This window comes from Vicia villosa, linkage group LG3 (genome assembly GCF_029867415.1).
Source record: "Vicia villosa cultivar HV-30 ecotype Madison, WI linkage group LG3, Vvil1.0, whole genome shotgun sequence".
Taxonomy (NCBI): domain Eukaryota; kingdom Viridiplantae; phylum Streptophyta; class Magnoliopsida; order Fabales; family Fabaceae; genus Vicia; species Vicia villosa.
In genome coordinates this window covers 20,914,990-20,932,080 of record NC_081182.1, presented here as the reverse complement: position 1 = coordinate 20,932,080, position 17,091 = coordinate 20,914,990, and the positions used below count along the sequence as shown (strand labels likewise).

Genomic DNA, 17,091 nt, shown 5'->3' with positions numbered 1-17,091 from the left:
TTCATCCCCATTCGGCAAATTGTAACCACCACCCTGAAGCCTTGTAATAGCGTAAGATTTAATTTCCGCACTTTAATTTTCTGTACAAATATTAACTGCTAGATGTATGCCTTAGGATTGCATTGCAATATTAAAATCAATCGTCAGCTAACCATAATCAAGATAAAATATCTGAATATAACATACTCTTGTTAACACACTCACCTTTAGGGTAACCCTCTTTTGTTGTCTTTCGATTATAATGGTCAAGTCCCTCGAGCGTAGGGGTACCTTTAGCAAATGTTGCCTATAATTCAAATCATCATAGTCCCTCCGATATAAGGATCATAGTCCCTTCGAGTTGCCTACGATAAATTGATCTTGTCCCTCGATGACGCTACGATAAAATGATGATAGTTCCTTCGAATTGCTAAGGTATCCTTACATTTTGCCTTCTATGACCAATCGATGACCCTTCGATGTCCCTTCACATCCAATATATAGGATTACCTACCCACTCATGGTATGGATAGTACTCTTACTCAAGGAAAGCCTTAAGAATAGTGAAGACCTTAAAAATTAGGGTAAGTAACTCTTAAATGCTTGCTCACAACAAATCAAATCTTCATATACTTTTCACACCTCGTTTTTTAAAACATCTTTCAAAATAACACTTTGTATACATCCATACAAGGATCATTACAAAGTTAAAATCTTTTGTAAACTATTTTTTTAAACACACACTACATTTTCAAACAAGTCAAACAAAAACAAATGAGCTAACAATTAAAACCCCATGGATAACCATGGATACAAAGGGTGCTAACACCTTCCCTTTATATAACCTACCCCCGAACTCAAAATATTTAAAAAGGTCTTTCATGTTCTTTTTGCTTCGATAAAATAAAAGTCGGTGGCGACTCTTGCTTACCGCAACATTGTTTTGCGAAATAACAAAACAAAAAGTCAGTTCTCCCATCGTATTACATTGTTACAGGGAAACAACAAAAGCTTGAAAGATTTCCCAAATATGCCTCTAGCAAACATGTCTTTGATTTCTATGACTCATAATCGCCTTATTTATGACGAGCTTAATTATGATCGCCAAAGTCTGTATTTAAAGCACCAAATATTAACTTCCACGATGACCGAAGAACAAAAGAACATATACGACACAATCATAAGTAGCGTTAATGATAATCGGGGTGGTCTTTTCTTCCTATATGGATATGGTGCAATTGGTAAATTATTCATTTGGAGGATAATTTCTGCGGCAATTAGATCAAAATGAGATATTGTTTTAACTGTGGCCTCAATTGGAATATCATCATTACTTAATCCTGGTGGAAGGATAACCCTTTCAAGATTCGGCATACCAATACAGATCATTGAGAATTTTACGTGTCGTATTAAACCAGGTGATCCTTTAGTTGAATTAATTGTTAGGTCAAATCTAATTATTTAGGATGAAGCGCCTATGATTCATAAACATTCCTTTGAAGTTGTTGATAAAATGTTTAGGGATATTGTAACGCCCCGAATTTAATTAATTAGTTAATTAAATTATGGAAGGAATTATTTATTGGATTTAGCTGAAATTGGATTGTTATGTTGATCGAAGATATTAAGTTTAAGTCGGATTTATTTAGTCGGTTTAATTGGAGGATAATAGTAAGAATAATATGATTTATTTATTGGACTAATTGATTTAAGTGAATTGAGTTGGATTAGTGTGTGGTAAATAGCAATGAGGATATTAGAGTTTGACCTAACTCATCCTTACAAAACCGGTTGGTAAGGTGAGGAGTGTCCCTCTATATATATTTTTTGAAAGCTCTATCTCTAGCCAATGTGGGACTTTAGGATCTTCCTAATACACCCCCTCACGCCCAGCACTCTTTTGGGCTTGGTGCGTGGATATTAATGGTGGGCGGCCCATGGTCCGATCGATAGGCTCTAATACCATATTAGAGTTTGACCTAACTCATCCTTACAAAACCGGTTGGTAAGGTGAGGAGTGTCCCTCTATATATATTCTTTGAAAGCTCTATCTCTAGCCAATGTGGGACTTTAGGATCTTCCTAATAGAGGAAGTGTGAATGATTGGCCCAATAAGAGTTATAGGAGTTATTTGGATTATTTGGAAAATAAAGAAAAAGAAAAGAAATAGGTTTTTGTTGTACTGTACGAAGAAAATAAGGGTTTGGAGGAGAGGTGAAGAAGAGAGCAATGGCGGAAGAGAAAAGCCAGGGGAAGTCCAATTTTCGCAGCAAGTTTCTGTGGTGAGACACCTTAGCAAAACAAACGTTTCTCCCGATCCAACCGTTTAATCGTCGCGGTTCTTGGACACAGCGTTCCAGACTCGTAGAGGTAACTTCTGACCGGAGCGATTTTCGTTTTGATGATTTTAAGTCCGTCTGACAAAACGATTTCCGAACAGGTTTTTGGTACGTCTCTGCACGTTGTTAGAAAATATTTTCGGAGAAAAGTTGGAAGCGGCGGCATAAGCTATGGCAACCGGAAGAGTAGAGGAATCTCCAATCCAAAGGTAAGGGTGAGGTTCTTACTCTATAACCGGGGTTATGACGAACACGTATGTGGGATGGGGTTTATGAATTTGCCTCAGTGTCGGTGTTTGATTATGTGGTTGATTCTGAGTCCTTGGTTGTTATTCATAATTGGTTGCTCCGTGTTGATTTGGGGATGATTTGTAGGTTGCTGTTGTATTGTGTTTTAGTGGTGGAAAATTGTTATGTTGTTGTTATAAATGTTGTGTTCTTGAATTAAGTTGTAGAAATTCAATCAAATGAATTGGTAGTAATGCTTATTATTAGAAATAGTTGGCATGTGGTATAAGTTGTAGAAAGTGGAAAATAACACAAAGGAGCAATGACAGAAGTATAAAGTAGCAGGCTGAATCGGTAGCCTAATTATAATGCGATAAAAGTAACTGTAGCAATAATGATGGCTTATGTAGCGGTAATTCAAGTAACGGAGTTGTTGATAATTAACAAATAATAATAATTAAGTTGTTGGTGCCTTAGTGGTAGATGTTGATAGCGAATATTAAGTTGATAGCTGTAGAGTTGTTACAACCTTGGTAGGAATAATTTGGTAGTAGTATAAGGACCGATGATGTAAGTTGGTGGACAATTAAGTATAAGTTTTTGAGTAGAATGTAGTATATGTTGCTATTAAGTAGTATAAATAAGACTTATAATAATAGTCGGTATGAGTAAGCGTTGTGTCGAGTTGTTGTTGTTATGTTGTTTCTAGTATGTTATTATTGAACATGATATAGTTGAATAGTTGTTATTATTTGTTGTTGAAATTGTTTCTAATTGTTGTTATTACAATAATTCTTGAATAATTATAAATTGAAGTTTTGATTTTAGTTGGATAAAGTTGTATATGATTTATAAGTTGAGAACGCCGAATGCTATGTATCATAATAAAAGCAAATATAGGTTGGTTGTTTGTTGGAATAAGTTGAGAATGTAATGCCTCATGTTTAATGTTTGAAATTTCCGCATTATGATTTAAATATAACGTTGGGTAGATTTGGGGTGTTACAGATATACTTAGAGTCTCTAATCCAAGAAGTATGAATGTTCCCTTTGGAGGTAAAGTTGTTGTTTTGGACGGTGATTTTAGACAAATTCTTCCTGTCATTCCAAAAGGGACGAGACAAGATATTGTACATGCTACCATTAACTTTTCATACCTTTGGCAATTTTTTCGAGTCTTAACATTAACAAAGAATACGAGGCTCAAATCTACATCTTCGTGTTCCAATCTCAATAACGTCAAAGAATTCTCAAGTTGGATTTTAAATGTTGGAGATGGAAACTGAAATGGAGAAACTGAAATTACAATACCAGATGTCTTGCTAACTAAGAATACAAGCAACCCTATTGCTTCAATTGTTGATACCACATATCCATAACTCTTGGATAATATGAAAGATCCCATTTTTTTCCAAAATATGACAATCTTAGAACCTACAAATGATATTGTGGATACATTGAACAACTACATTATGACTTTGATTCTAGGTGATGAAAAAACATACTTAAGTGCTGATAGTCCATGTTCATTTGGTGAAAACAATAATAGTCCATATTCATACTCCTGAATTTCTTAACACCATTAATTCTTCAAGTCTACCAACACATGAGTTAAAACTAAAAATTGGTGTTCCGGTAATGTTGTTCAGGAATATTGATCAACAAACAAGTTTATGTAACGATACTCGACTTATAATTACACAGATGGGTGCTTATGTACTAGAGGCCAAAGTCATATCACAGAGTAGTACTGCACAAAAGGTTTATATCCCGAGATTGTCTTTGACTCCATCTGACCCAAGAATTCCCTTCAATTTTCAACGTAAACAGTTTCCTATTGTTGTCTCATTTGCTATGACTATCAATAAAAGTGAAGGTCAATCTCTTCAAAATGATGGTATATATCTTCCAAAACCTGTATCTTCACATGGCCAATTATATGTTGCTGTTTCACGTGTAACTTCACGTGCTGGGTTAAAGTTGCTTATATGTGATGATGACGATCATGTCTCCAACAAGACTTACAACGTCATTTACAAAGAAATTTTCCAAAATTTGAGATAGACCATATTTACTATAAATAGTTTTTTTGTTATGAATTACTCTTTATCTTTTACAATTATGAATCAACAATCTTATTTTTATTTTATTCTCTCTTCATTCAATGCAATATAATCATGACTCATATAAAATCTTAATTTAATCAATTAATTAGTTATTGTATCATATATTTTTATTTTACTTTAACTCTTCATTAAAATAACTTATTTTCCGCGCATCGCACGGGTACAATCACTAATTTTATAAATATGGTTTTAGCCAAATCCATATTTTGGACATCCAAAATCCAAAATAAAAACTAAATAAAAATATTTTCTAAAAATCGATATTTTTCTGAAATACGAAGAAAAAAAACAATTTTTTTTGGAAATACCAAAAAATCAATTTAAAAAAAAAAAACTATAGAGTTGATTTTTTTTTTCTGAAAAATTGAATTTTTTTAAGGGTCGAGCTAACATGTACCCTAATGGCACATGTTAAATATACTATAATTAGAAAAACTTAAATATAATTAAATGTGATAAAGTCATATTTAATGTTTCAACACATTGAACGCACGTGTTACAAGAAAATATTTTTATAATTAATTTATTAATTTAAGCCCTTGGGGCACATATTAGCTTTTCCTTTTTTTTAAAATACCAAAAATCGACTTTTTTTTTTTGAGAAATACGAAAAATTGAGTTTTTTAGAAAATGATAAAAATATATTTTAATCATTTTTTTCTTTCAAAAATACAAAAAATCGAGGTTTTTTATAAATATGAAAAAAAAAACATTTTTCATAAATACAAAAATAATGAGTTTTTTGGGAATACGAAAAATTGAGTTTTTTAATAAATACGAAAATTTATTTTATCGCAAAAAAATAACATTTTTTTTGAAAATACAAAAAATCGAGTGTTTTAAAAAATCGAAAAATGGATTTTTTTTTCGAAAATATACAAATTTAAAACAAACTGTAAAAAAGAGAATATTCAAATATAAAAAATTTATTTTGATATTCTAAACCGGATTTAAATTAAATTTTGGTTATAAGTTTCAGAACCGATTATGAAATATATAACCGGTTTCAAAATATGGTTATGGATAAACCGATTATGTAAAAGTATAACCATTTATATGGACTGATTATGATAAACGGTTATAGTAAATGATTATAAATTAAATATGGATTAGTTATGTGAATAATCCATCCATGAGCACCCTTAACAAAAACCCATATGGAAGTGTTGGATCACAGTTTTAACAAGTTTGTCACCGAAGAAATTATCGGGCCGAGTTGCGGAATAATACGCTTTCTTTAAGGCATTTTGCAGTACTGCCAAAATTATGCAAAGCAGCTCTTGATAACCACGACGCCTCCAGGATAAAACAACTCAGTTTTATATTGTTCGATTACTAATTGCACGGTAGATAATCGATCTAGAAATGCATCCTCAAATGGTACTAAGGCCATTCAAATATGGTATAAATACCACCTTAGTATCTGTTATAACGACCAGTCGTAATAATTTCTCAATTCAAGAGAAATTTCAATAATTCTCTAAAGAGAATCCAAGAAAAATTATACTTGATAATTTTTCAACTCAAACGAGGAGAAATTAACATTATTCTCTAAGGAGAATTCAAGAAAATACTCGGAAAATTCAACGAGGGGTAGAAGTTGGCACTTCGACAATTCGAAAGACGCAGAGTTATGAGAGTGAGGAAGGAAAAACTCAATAAGTCCAATAAGTTTGTGGTGTGTTTTGGAATGAAACAAATGACTTCCTTATATAATGAAGTAAACTAGCCAATATTTCTAATCTAAACAATGTGGGACCTAAGGAATTTTTTCAACGAACACACAATGTGAGACTAAGGAGTTTTTTCAACTAACACACAATGTGGGACTTAGGAACTTTTTCAATTCATCTCCATATTTTGGAATATTGATATAATGTTCCAACAATCCCCCACTTGAATTTAAAAAGTGTTTCAGAAATAACATCAAACGTTTCTAAGATTGTGCATAAGCAAAGGTGTCTACGACTTGAACCTTTGTATAGCAAGTAGGATTCCAATTCAACAAGAGTGACACTATTGTCTTAAACTCTATCTCAGACATCAGACTCACACACAACCTTTTCTTAAGGTGTATTCTAACAGCCCGTGCTTTAATGGCTCTAGGAAATTTGCCTCGAAATTCCATAAGAACCGGCCTAAGTTCCATAATCACATAGGTGAGTCTATCAAGAGTGCTCCTATAGCCTAGGTACTCCCTCATACAGAGTATAGATCTCATTAAGAGTTACTATTATCCCATCCTCTTATTACTTCAGGATTCATGCTTCACTTGCATGATCATCTCATATTGCTCACAACTTGTTATTACCCATTAAATCTATTTCTTGGGATCTCCAATCATCTAAGTCGGGTTACCATAATGAGCAACTCATTTCTTTATAGGCATTAGTCTCATCTTCTTAGATGTATTATGGACTTTCTCTCTAGTTATTCCTTTTGTCAAAGGATCTGCTAGGTTTTCATCAGTGTGTACATGATCCACTCTTAAAGATCCTTTAGAGATACAATCTTTGAAGGTGTTGAGCTTCCTTCTTATTTGACGTCTTTTACCATTATAATAACGGTTCTTAATTTTTGCAATAGCCGCTGTACTATTGCAGTGGATCAACATGGCTGACATAGGTTTTTCCCATAAAGGGATCTCAATTAGCAAACATCTTAACCAGATTGCTTTTTCACTAGTTATGGCTAGTGCTATCATCTCATACTCCATTATGGACAAAGCCAGGATAGTTTGTTTATTTGGTTTACAAGATACAGCTCCTCTAGCTATACAAAATATATACCCACTAGTAGCTTTGGACTCATCCGATAAGGTGTTCCAATTTGCATCATTGTACCCTTCTAGCATAACATGAAATTTCCGATAGTGTAAGTCGAGATCTATGGTCCTTTTAAGGTACCTCATGACTCGCTCAATATCTTCCCAGTGCTCGCTACTCGGTCTACTCGTAAATTTGCATAGAAATTCTACGACATATGCAATGTTGCGTCTAGTACAATTAGTGGCATACCTAAGACTGCCAATGATGCTCGCATACTCTGTTTGTATTACAATTTCACCAGTGTTCTTAAACAATTTCACACTTGGATCATATGGTGCGTACGCAGGTTTACAATCAAAGTATTTATATTTCTTTAAGATCTTCTCCACATAGTGTGATTGATCCAAAGAAATTCCTTGCTCGAATCTCGTGATCTTGATACCAAGAACCACACTTGCTTCTCCGAGATCTTTCATATCAAATTTATTGCACAACAATGACTTCACATCATTAATGGTCTGAATGTTTGATCCAAGTATGAGTAAATCGTCTACATATAGACATATGATAATGCAGATGTGAATCTTAGATTTGTAATAAACGCATTTGTCACTTTCATTCACTTTATACCCATTCGACATCATTAAGTTATCAAACTTTTCATGCCATTGTTTAGGAGCTTGTTTTAATCCATACATTGGCTTGTCTAACTTACAGACCTTTTTTTCTTATTTGTGTATCATAAACCTTTCCGGTTGTTTCATATATATTTCTTCTTCTAAATCACCATTTAAAAAAATTGTTTTAACATCCATTTGGTATACTATTAAGTTATAAATAGCAGCTGTTGAAATAAGTACCCTAATGGATGTAATCTTGGTGATTAGAGAGAAGGTGTCGAAGAAATCTATATTTTCTCTTTGTCCAAACCCTTGACTATAAGGCGAGCCTTGTATTTATCAATAGTTCCATCAGGTTTTAGTTTCCTTTTCTTAACCCATTTATAACCGATTGGTTCGCAACTAAGAGACAAGTCTACTAAGTGCTAGGTCTTGTTATATTCTAGAGATTTTATCCCATCGTTTATAGCTTTTTTCCATAAATCTGCATCCATAAATGACTAGGTTTCTTGAATATTTATTGGGTCTTCTTCTACATTATAAGCCGCATAATCGGGCCCATAGTTTTAGAAATTTTAACTCTTTTACTTCGCCGAAGTTCTGTTTCACATTGTTGGTGCTTTCCGTGCTTCTTATCTCAGGAATGTGGCTCAATGTGGCTCAATTGAGCGCCCCTACTATTTCTCGATTTGAAGGGAAATTTGTCTTCATAGAAATCAGCACCATTTGATTCTATGGCCACTTTTGCATTTAAGACATAAAACCTATATGCCTTACTATTTGTTGCATACACAATGAATACACATTCATATGCTCTACTAGCGAGACTAACTCGTTTTGGATCCAGAATTCTGACATAAGCCAGACATCCCCAAGTTCTCAAATAAGACAAGTTTGGTTGTCTTTTCTTTAATATCTCATAAGGAGAGATATTAATCTCTGACTTGGGAACTCTATCTCAAATAAGACAAGTTTGGTTGTCTTTTCTTTAATATCTCATAAGGAGAGATATTAATCTCTGACTTGGGAACTCTAATCAAGACATAACAAACAGTCAATGATCATAGAAATAAATTGTCCATTAGCCAGGTTAACGTTGTGGATTACGGGCTACACCAGGTTCAAGCCTGCTTCTACATCTCTTAGCCATATGACTTAGTTTTTCACAGTTAAAACAAAGGGAAAATAACTTCATTTCTTTGAGATGGTGGTTGTTGTCTAGGTTGAACAATTGGGGCCATATAAGGGTTCTAATTCTTAATTCAGTTCACAATATTGTGGTTCTAATTCTTTAATGATTTGCCATATGGCTTCAGAACCACACTGAATTTCTTTTTGTTGTTTAAAACTACAAAGACTTTTCTATTTAATCATTATGTGAGATTCTTCTTCAATTTAAATGAGAATAATCAGTCTCTCAATTAAAATTATTTTATTTTGTAACAAAGCATAATTCTTAAAAACTTTCAAACTAGGGGACAATTTGTCAATAATAAAAGAAATTCGAATTGTTCATATAAATACATACCTTCAGTGACTATCTTATGAGCAATCTTTTGAAGTTCGTGACTTTGGGTTTCTACGGACCTTTCATCTACCATTTGATACTTCACGTAGCTGCTAAAATCATTCTTATTTTCTCCAGCTTCTTCAATGTCATACTTGTTTTTCAGAGCCTCTTAAACAAATTTTGAAGCGTCGTATTTACTGTAATAGTCACACACAGATCATTTGCGATTCCATTCAGAATGTTATAATCATTCTTTCTATAAGGTGATTTATTTCCTAAGCTATAAATTATTCGCTTTAATCTGTGCAGCAGATTCAACTTCAACACTATTATGTGTTCCTTTTGAATCCTTAAATTTCTTACCGTTAGTTTGGTCGATTGATCCATAAGGAGCAACAAAATGTCATCAGTCAGAATGTTAGCTACCTTTTTCAACATTAAGAAGAAAAACATCTTTTTTGTTGCCAGCATTTGAAGTGACATCTCTCAAACATGAATGGTTTGTCAAAGACAGTATCCGCAAAAGTACCAATAATTTCTTCGGTAGCCATGACAGTTTGAAACGTCTTAATATTGTTGGATCAAGATTTTAACAAGTTTTCCACCGAAGAAATTACACGGTCGAGTCGCGGAACAATGCACTTTCTTTAAGACGTTTCGCGGTACTGCCAAAATTATGCAAAACAACTCTTAATAACCACGACGTCTCCATGATAAAATAACTCACTTCTATATTGTACTATTACTACTAATACCATTTAAATATGGTATAAATACCATCTTGGGATCTGTTATAACGACCAGTCGTAATAATTTTTCAAACCAAGAGAAATTTCATTAATTCTCTAAAGAGAATCTAAGAAAAATTATACTTGATAATTTCTCAACTCAAATGAGGCGAAATTAACATTATTCTCTAAGGACAATTCAAGAAAGTACTCGTAAAATTTAACGAGTAGAAAGAAAGAGGGAGAAGTCAGCGCTTCGACAATTCGAAAGACGCAAAGTTATGAGAGTGAGGAAGGAAAAACTCAATAAGTTTTTGGTGTGTTTTGGAATGAAACAAATGACTTCCTTATATAATAAAGTAAACTAGTCAATATTTCTAATCTAAACAATGTAAGACAAAGGAAAAATTGAGTGTTTTAAAAAAAATGAAAAATGGGTTTTTTCCCGAAAATATACAAATTAATTAACAAAATAAAAAATTTCAAATTGATACCATAAAAAGTACTTTTACTAATATCCCTTTTAAAATAAAATGTTAAGATTTTGGTTAGAAATACAAATTTCATATAATTTAACAAAGTTTTGATCATTTTTATCCTTAAAATTTTTATAACATTTGTGAATTAAATTTAGGTACATCCAGTAGCAACCAGACACATAATTCTTAAGTACTAGTAAGTTAATCAAATTTGATGTTTGACTAACATAAAAAAATGTTGAAAATAAAATTGCAAATTATTTTTCTTTTAATCATTGAAATTTACAAGATAATATTTTTCAATTAGAATATAAATATAAAAAGAACCATATTTATCCATAGGAGATAATGCAAAAAAGAGAGCTAACAAATGTGTTAGTTTGCTCAGTAATCTAATATTTAACTCTTGTAATTTTAATTCTAAAGCTCATTCATAATAGGTTAATTAACACATAGAGGAACCCGAGACGGTTGATCTAGTAGTGGAGTTTGGGCCTTAAGGGCGTGCTTTCCTTGAAGTCCTGAGTAGTGTGTTACTTATTAACCTATTATGAATGAACTTTAGTGTTAAATTGTAAATATATTTTTGCATTTTAATTATAAAATTGAAATTTTAAAAAACTATTATAATTTGAGGATAAAATCTATTATAATTTCCATTCAAAGATGTCGGAGAATGAGAACAAGAATGGACAAATGTAAGGTGGATAACATGGAGACACGTGGACCTAAGTTCACTTGGAGGGGCCCTATCTTTCATGGTGGTCAAAGGATTTATGAGAAGCTTGACAAAGCTTTAAGTAATTATGAGTGGAGAGTTCAATTTCCGGATGTTGTTGTTAAAGTGTTAATGCGTGTGGACTTTTCAGACCAACTCCCTATCCTTATTAGTGTGTATGAAGATAATCAGAGTTATCGTAAGCAACCTTTCCGGTTTGAGAATGCATGGCTCATGCATGAGACTTACCAAAGTATCCTTCAAGAGGTTTGGAGAGAGGATCAGAAAATCACTCTAAACCTTAAGAATGTTATAACAGGAATTCAATCTTGGAAATTTGAGACTTTTGATCAAATAAAGAGATTGAAGCAGTGGACTATTAGAAGATTAGAAGGAGTCCAGTATAATCTTCAACTGAGAGACAATATGGGTGGTATGAGAAATTTGGAAAAGCGTCTTCAAGAGGAGCTTAATGATATTCTTAATACAGAAGAGATGATGTGGTTCCAACGGTCTAGAACGATGTGGTTATCTGATGGCGATAGAAATACTAAATATTACCACATGAAAACCTTAGCCAGAAGAAAAAGAAACAAAATTGTGATGCTCAAGGATGCTAATGGAGTCTGGATAAGTGATCAAGAAGCTTTGAAACGGGTTGTCACTGAATTCTATCAAGAACTTTTTAAAGGCCATCATAGTTGGTGTAACTAGAGTGTGTCGCAAGTGAGTTATCCTAGGCTCGATGCTGAGAGTCTGGAGATTCTTAGGAAGAATATTAGTGGAACAGAAGTCAAAAATGCCCTCTTTTCCATGAAACTGTGGACTGCCCCAGGTCCGGATGCGTTTCCCCCGGGATTTTATCAAAGATCTTGGCATATTGTGGGAGCTGGTCTGATTCAGTTTGTTCAAGAAGTGTGGAAGAATCCTAGTTTATTGATTGATATCAATAAGACGCATATATTTCTTATTCCTAAAGTGGATCAACCTACCAGTGTGGTGCAATTCCGCCCCATTTCTTTATGCAACACCTTATACAAAGTCATCAGCAAAGTGGTCGTGGGGAGGTTAAATCCTTTCATGCCACTTCTTGTTTCTCCTCTTCAAACTGGCTTTGTTCCAGGGAGATCTATACACGAAAACATCATCATTGCTAAGGAAATAATGCACTCTATGCAGAAGAAAAAAGGCAAAAAAGGTTTTTTTTTTTTGCTATTAAGATAGATCTTACGGAAGCTTACGACAAGCTGAACTGGGAATTCATTTGGCGTATTCTGGAGGAGATTGGGCTTCCTAAGGAGATGGTTAATGTCATTATCCATGGTAGCACAAGTGTGGAGACGAATATCAACTGGAAAGGGAGTAAGAATGAATTCTTTAGACCGCAAAGAGGAATCAGACAGGGTGATCCTATGTCCCCGTATATCTTTGTTCTTTGCATGAATAAGTTAATTCATTTAATCGAGGAAGCTATTAATAACAAGAAGTGGAAATCTTTCAAGGTTGGTAGAGGTGGTGTTGGCATTTCCCATCTTATGTTTACGGATGACTTGCTGATTTTTGGAGAAGCAAATGAAGTTCAATTGCGTTGTGTTAAGGAGACCCTTGAGAACTTCTGTAGAATGTCTGGCTAGGAGATAAGTAATGACAAGTCCAACATTTTGTTCTCTGACAATGTTTCTAGGAATGAGAGGAACCGTTTGGTGCATTTGTCTGGTTTTCGAGAGACGCATTATTTTGGCAAGTATTTGGGCATCCATCTTAAAGGCAAAGCTATGAGGAAACAGGACTTCCAATATGTTATTGAGCAAGTAGCGAACAAGATTTCCAGTTGGAAAGCTAGACATTTATCCTCGCGTGAAGGATCACTCTAGCCAAAAGTGTCATCGAAGTCGTTCCAATTTACCCTATGATGACAAATCCTATCCCAAAAAGTGTGATCCATGATATTCACAAGTTGCAGAGAGACTTCATTTGGGGTGACACGGAGTTGAAAAAAATTTCATGTTGTTGGGTGGAATAAGATTACTAGATCTAAGTGTGAGGGTGGACTTGGCTTAAGAGATCTTAATATTATGAATCAGGCCTGTATTATGAAACTTGGATGCAAGATCCTTAATAATGAGGAGGACATGTGGTGCAACATTATGAGAAGTAAGTATCGAGTGGATAGTAATAATGAAGTTCTGCATGCTAAGAATTCTGACTCAAATCTCTGGAAGTTTATTGTTAAAACCTCGACTAAGCTCCTCGATCATGATCGGTTGCTTACTCATCATCGAGTTAGTTTATCTGGATTCGGTGGAGATGGATGCCCTTTGTGTGGTGTTGTTAGTGAGACCTCTATGCATGCCCTTAGAGATTGCAAATTTGCCAGAAGCTTGTGGGAGAGTATTGTGCCGCACGAGGTCATGTATGTTTTCTTTCATACAGGTTGGCAAGATTGGCTGGATTTAAACATTCAGAATAAGCTTAGTGCAAACTCGGAATGGTGCTCCGTTTGGGCTATAAGCTTCCATTCTTTATGGATGTGGAGGAATAAGGAGACTCGTGATAGCAACTATGTGAGACCCAGCAATGTGAAGGATATAATTGAAGAAAAAGTTCTCCAATACAAGAAGGCTATGCATGTTAAATATAAGATTATGGATAGGAGTAAAGTGACGAAACTTGTGAAGTGGAGTCTTCCTAAACTCCCCTTTGTGAAACTTAATGTGGATGGTGCACATGATCAGAATGGTATGGCAGGGTGTGGAGGTGTTGTGAGAAGTGACAAGGGAGATTGGCTTGGAGGTTTCTCTAAGAGTATTGGTGTTTGCAGCCCTTTCATGGCAGAGATTTGGAGTATTTTCACGGGGCTTAGTGTGGTTGAGGAGCTTGGCTATAGACGAGTAGAAGTCGAGACGAATTCCAGTAAAGCTGTGGAGTGTATTCTTAATGGAGATACGAAGCATATGAGTGTGGGGAGTTTGATTTGCAGGATCAGAATCTTGATGACAAAGTTTGAAATGGTGGATTTACACCATGCTTTTAGGGAGACCAATCGGTGTGCTCACGTTCTTGCTCGCGAGGGGAAGAAGCTTAAGGGAACCTCTATCTTTTATAGTGATGTTCCTCCTTGGTTGAAGAATCCGGTAGAAATGGATAGAAGAGTTACTCTTCATCCTAGATCTGTTCCTTTGTAGTTTGTCTTTTGGGCTTAGGTCCTCCATATTACCAAAAAAAAAAAAAAAAACTATTATAATTTGAGGATAAAATCTATTATAATTAAATTTCCTTTTTCTTAAACAAGATTTATTAGAATTTTTTTTACCATTTCTAATTTTATAATCAGTGTGACATTGTCCATGAAATGACTAAAAACTATACACTTCCTTGTTTTGTCCTACACATTGCGATTCCATTTATATGGCAAATTTAAACCACATCGGCTGTATTATAATATTGAACCATAAAATATTTTCTAATGTGGAATAGATATTATTTATTTAGGTAATGTGGATGTAATAAACTAAGTAAATGATAGAAAATAGATGATAAAAAATAAAGTTGGAAAGTTAACAATAAGAATGCTTGGCTTATAATATCAAGCACATCTATAAGTCAGTAATATACTCTTCACATTCTTATATCTTTTCAATCTCCATGTTGTGAGACACACCACACCATGCTTCCTGATAAAGTTCATGTTGAACTTGAAATAAGAAATATACTTATAAGAATATGTTCACATCATTCCATTATAAAACTGAGTTACTAACTCTGAAAGATGATTATTTAATGAGTGACATGCACTGCTAGTATCTCATAGTAAAGCCTATACATGGCTCTTGCAACCTTACATCGAAGGAAAGTGTCATTCTATTTTGACTTTGACTTGTATAAGAAATTGTTTTGTTGCTAATCACCTTTTTCTTTCTTTATATTGCCAACAACAGATTTTGATATAAGATCATTAATCATTGATTGATAGACAGGAGCTCAAACATGTCATCTCATTGGGAGGAATCGCCGTTGTCGGTTGGATGTGAAGAATTTGCCTAAACTCGTGCACCTAGACAAAAGATCAGGACCACAAGGTTCATAATTCAAACCTAATAGTTGAAGAGTAAAAGTTAATAGATGAAATTATACTTACGTCGTCGTTTAACAATGACTTTGCATCCTGGAGACGCCTTTGAGAATGAGTAAAATCTTCTTTCGTTGACATTAGGTCTCAACCACAACGTCATACTTTGCAAAACTTTTGCCTCCTTCAAAATATATTTTGCCATCAGAAACTCACCTTCTTTGCCTGAAAAGAACTTGAACTCGCATGTTTTAAGATGCGAAGAAACACATTTCGGAACAAATACAGGATCCTCCCAATTCCCCTCGACATCTTCTATTATCTCATTGGAGGTGCCCTATATGAATATAGATAAAATAAATCAAAAAGCCATGCTAAGAAATGATAAATCACATATGATCCCAAACTTTAACAAACCTGAGAAAGGTGAAAATGTTGAAGGTAACGACACTTTTTGAGCATTTGAACCAACAACTTCCAATTATAGTTTATAGAGGAAAGTTTCAATTTGGTCAAATTATGGAAGGTGGGAATCTCACCATTAACCCGATACACCTAAGCAAATAAAAAGCATAGAAAGGTATATAGTTAGAATTAAGGTAGAAATTCTGAAAACGAAAGGAAAGGTATAAATCAAGTATGTTCATGGTAGATTTCAAACCTTATTTAAATCTATGATCAAACTCTTCACATTACGAAAGGCGTTCAAGGGAAAGTGACAAAAAGTGTTCATCAAAGTTGCTTTGCTCAACTTGCTTAAGGTTAAGCTTTTACACATCTCTTGATAGGCAAGGTTCTCTTCATAGGTAAGAACCTCTTGTGAGAGAAACGTTACCTCATTTACCTGTATATTCTCAAGATTGGGACATCCCGCCAGAAGCAATAAGAAACCTTGAACATTCCAAAACGACATATAGTCCAAACAAAGGGTTTTGAGGGAGGGGAGACTAATGGAAAAAATATCCTTGATAATAAAGAAATGCAACTCGAGATCAACAAGGGTCTTGCAGCTTAGAATGCTTCTGGGCAATTTGGCACGAGTAGCATCTGCTATGGCAAATGCTAAATCAATGAACTCGACTTTGCGTTGTAATACAAAGTTGATCCATTTTACGAACCTAGGAAAAGCAAGACGGCCGACTTGAAGATCACTATACCAGAGGTAAAGTTTGCAACACTTAATAGGATGAAGAGAGAGCAAAACCGAGGAGACAAGCTCGGTTATACGGAAATCGGTTTCTCTATCTCCTATTTCTCCTTCCACGACTCTGAGGGCAGGAACCGACCGCCATACATCAATCCACCTCTTCGAAAGGACACTAGTACGAAAGACATCCTTGGTAAAGAGAAAAGTGAGGATGTGGCATATGAGATCATCAGGTAAATCACTGATCCTATCCATTTGTAAGTTGAGAAAATTCTGCATAACATTCAGAAAAAATACATTAACACCACAATCAAGCATAATAAAAATCATCTAAACATGAAAATGATCTAATCACACTAAAATAGCATAGGTATTTTTTG

General features: G+C 34.2%; 2 protein-coding genes across 2 annotated transcripts; one reads left to right on the top strand and one right to left on the bottom strand.

Moving 5' to 3' along the window:
* Positions 1 to 4,250: 4,250 nt before the first annotated feature.
* Positions 4,251 to 4,610, top strand: LOC131657684 (ATP-dependent DNA helicase PIF1-like). Its single transcript, XM_058927053.1, has one exon. The coding sequence runs from the start codon at positions 4,251 to 4,253 to the stop codon at positions 4,608 to 4,610; it is 360 nt and encodes a 119-aa protein (XP_058783036.1).
* Positions 4,611 to 15,485: 10,875 nt separating this feature from the next.
* On the bottom strand, positions 15,486 to 16,966 carry LOC131657683 (FBD-associated F-box protein At5g56370-like). Its single transcript, XM_058927052.1, has 4 exons — positions 16,226 to 16,966; positions 15,982 to 16,119; positions 15,730 to 15,901; positions 15,486 to 15,589 (listed from the first exon to the last, which is right to left on the bottom strand). Exons 1-4 carry the CDS (start codon positions 16,964 to 16,966, stop codon positions 15,486 to 15,488), a joined length of 1,155 nt encoding a protein of 384 aa, XP_058783035.1.
* Between the last annotated feature and the right edge of the window lie 125 nt (positions 16,967 to 17,091).

Excerpts from the sequence above, each read along its gene's own strand:
- LOC131657683 (XM_058927052.1), bottom strand. The coding sequence starts at position 16,966 with ATGGATAGGATCAGTGATTTACCTGATGATCTCATATGCCACATCCTC. Across the intron at positions 16,120-16,225 it reads TGATCATAGATTTAAATAAG|GTGTATCGGGTTAATGGTGA; the intron begins GTTTGAAATCTA and ends TTATTTGCTTAG. Across the intron at positions 15,902-15,981 it reads AACATTTTCACCTTTCTCAG|GGCACCTCCAATGAGATAAT; the intron begins GTTTGTTAAAGT and ends ATATTCATATAG.
- LOC131657684 (XM_058927053.1), top strand. The coding sequence starts at position 4,251 with ATGGGTGCTTATGTACTAGAGGCCAAAGTCATATCACAGAGTAGTACT.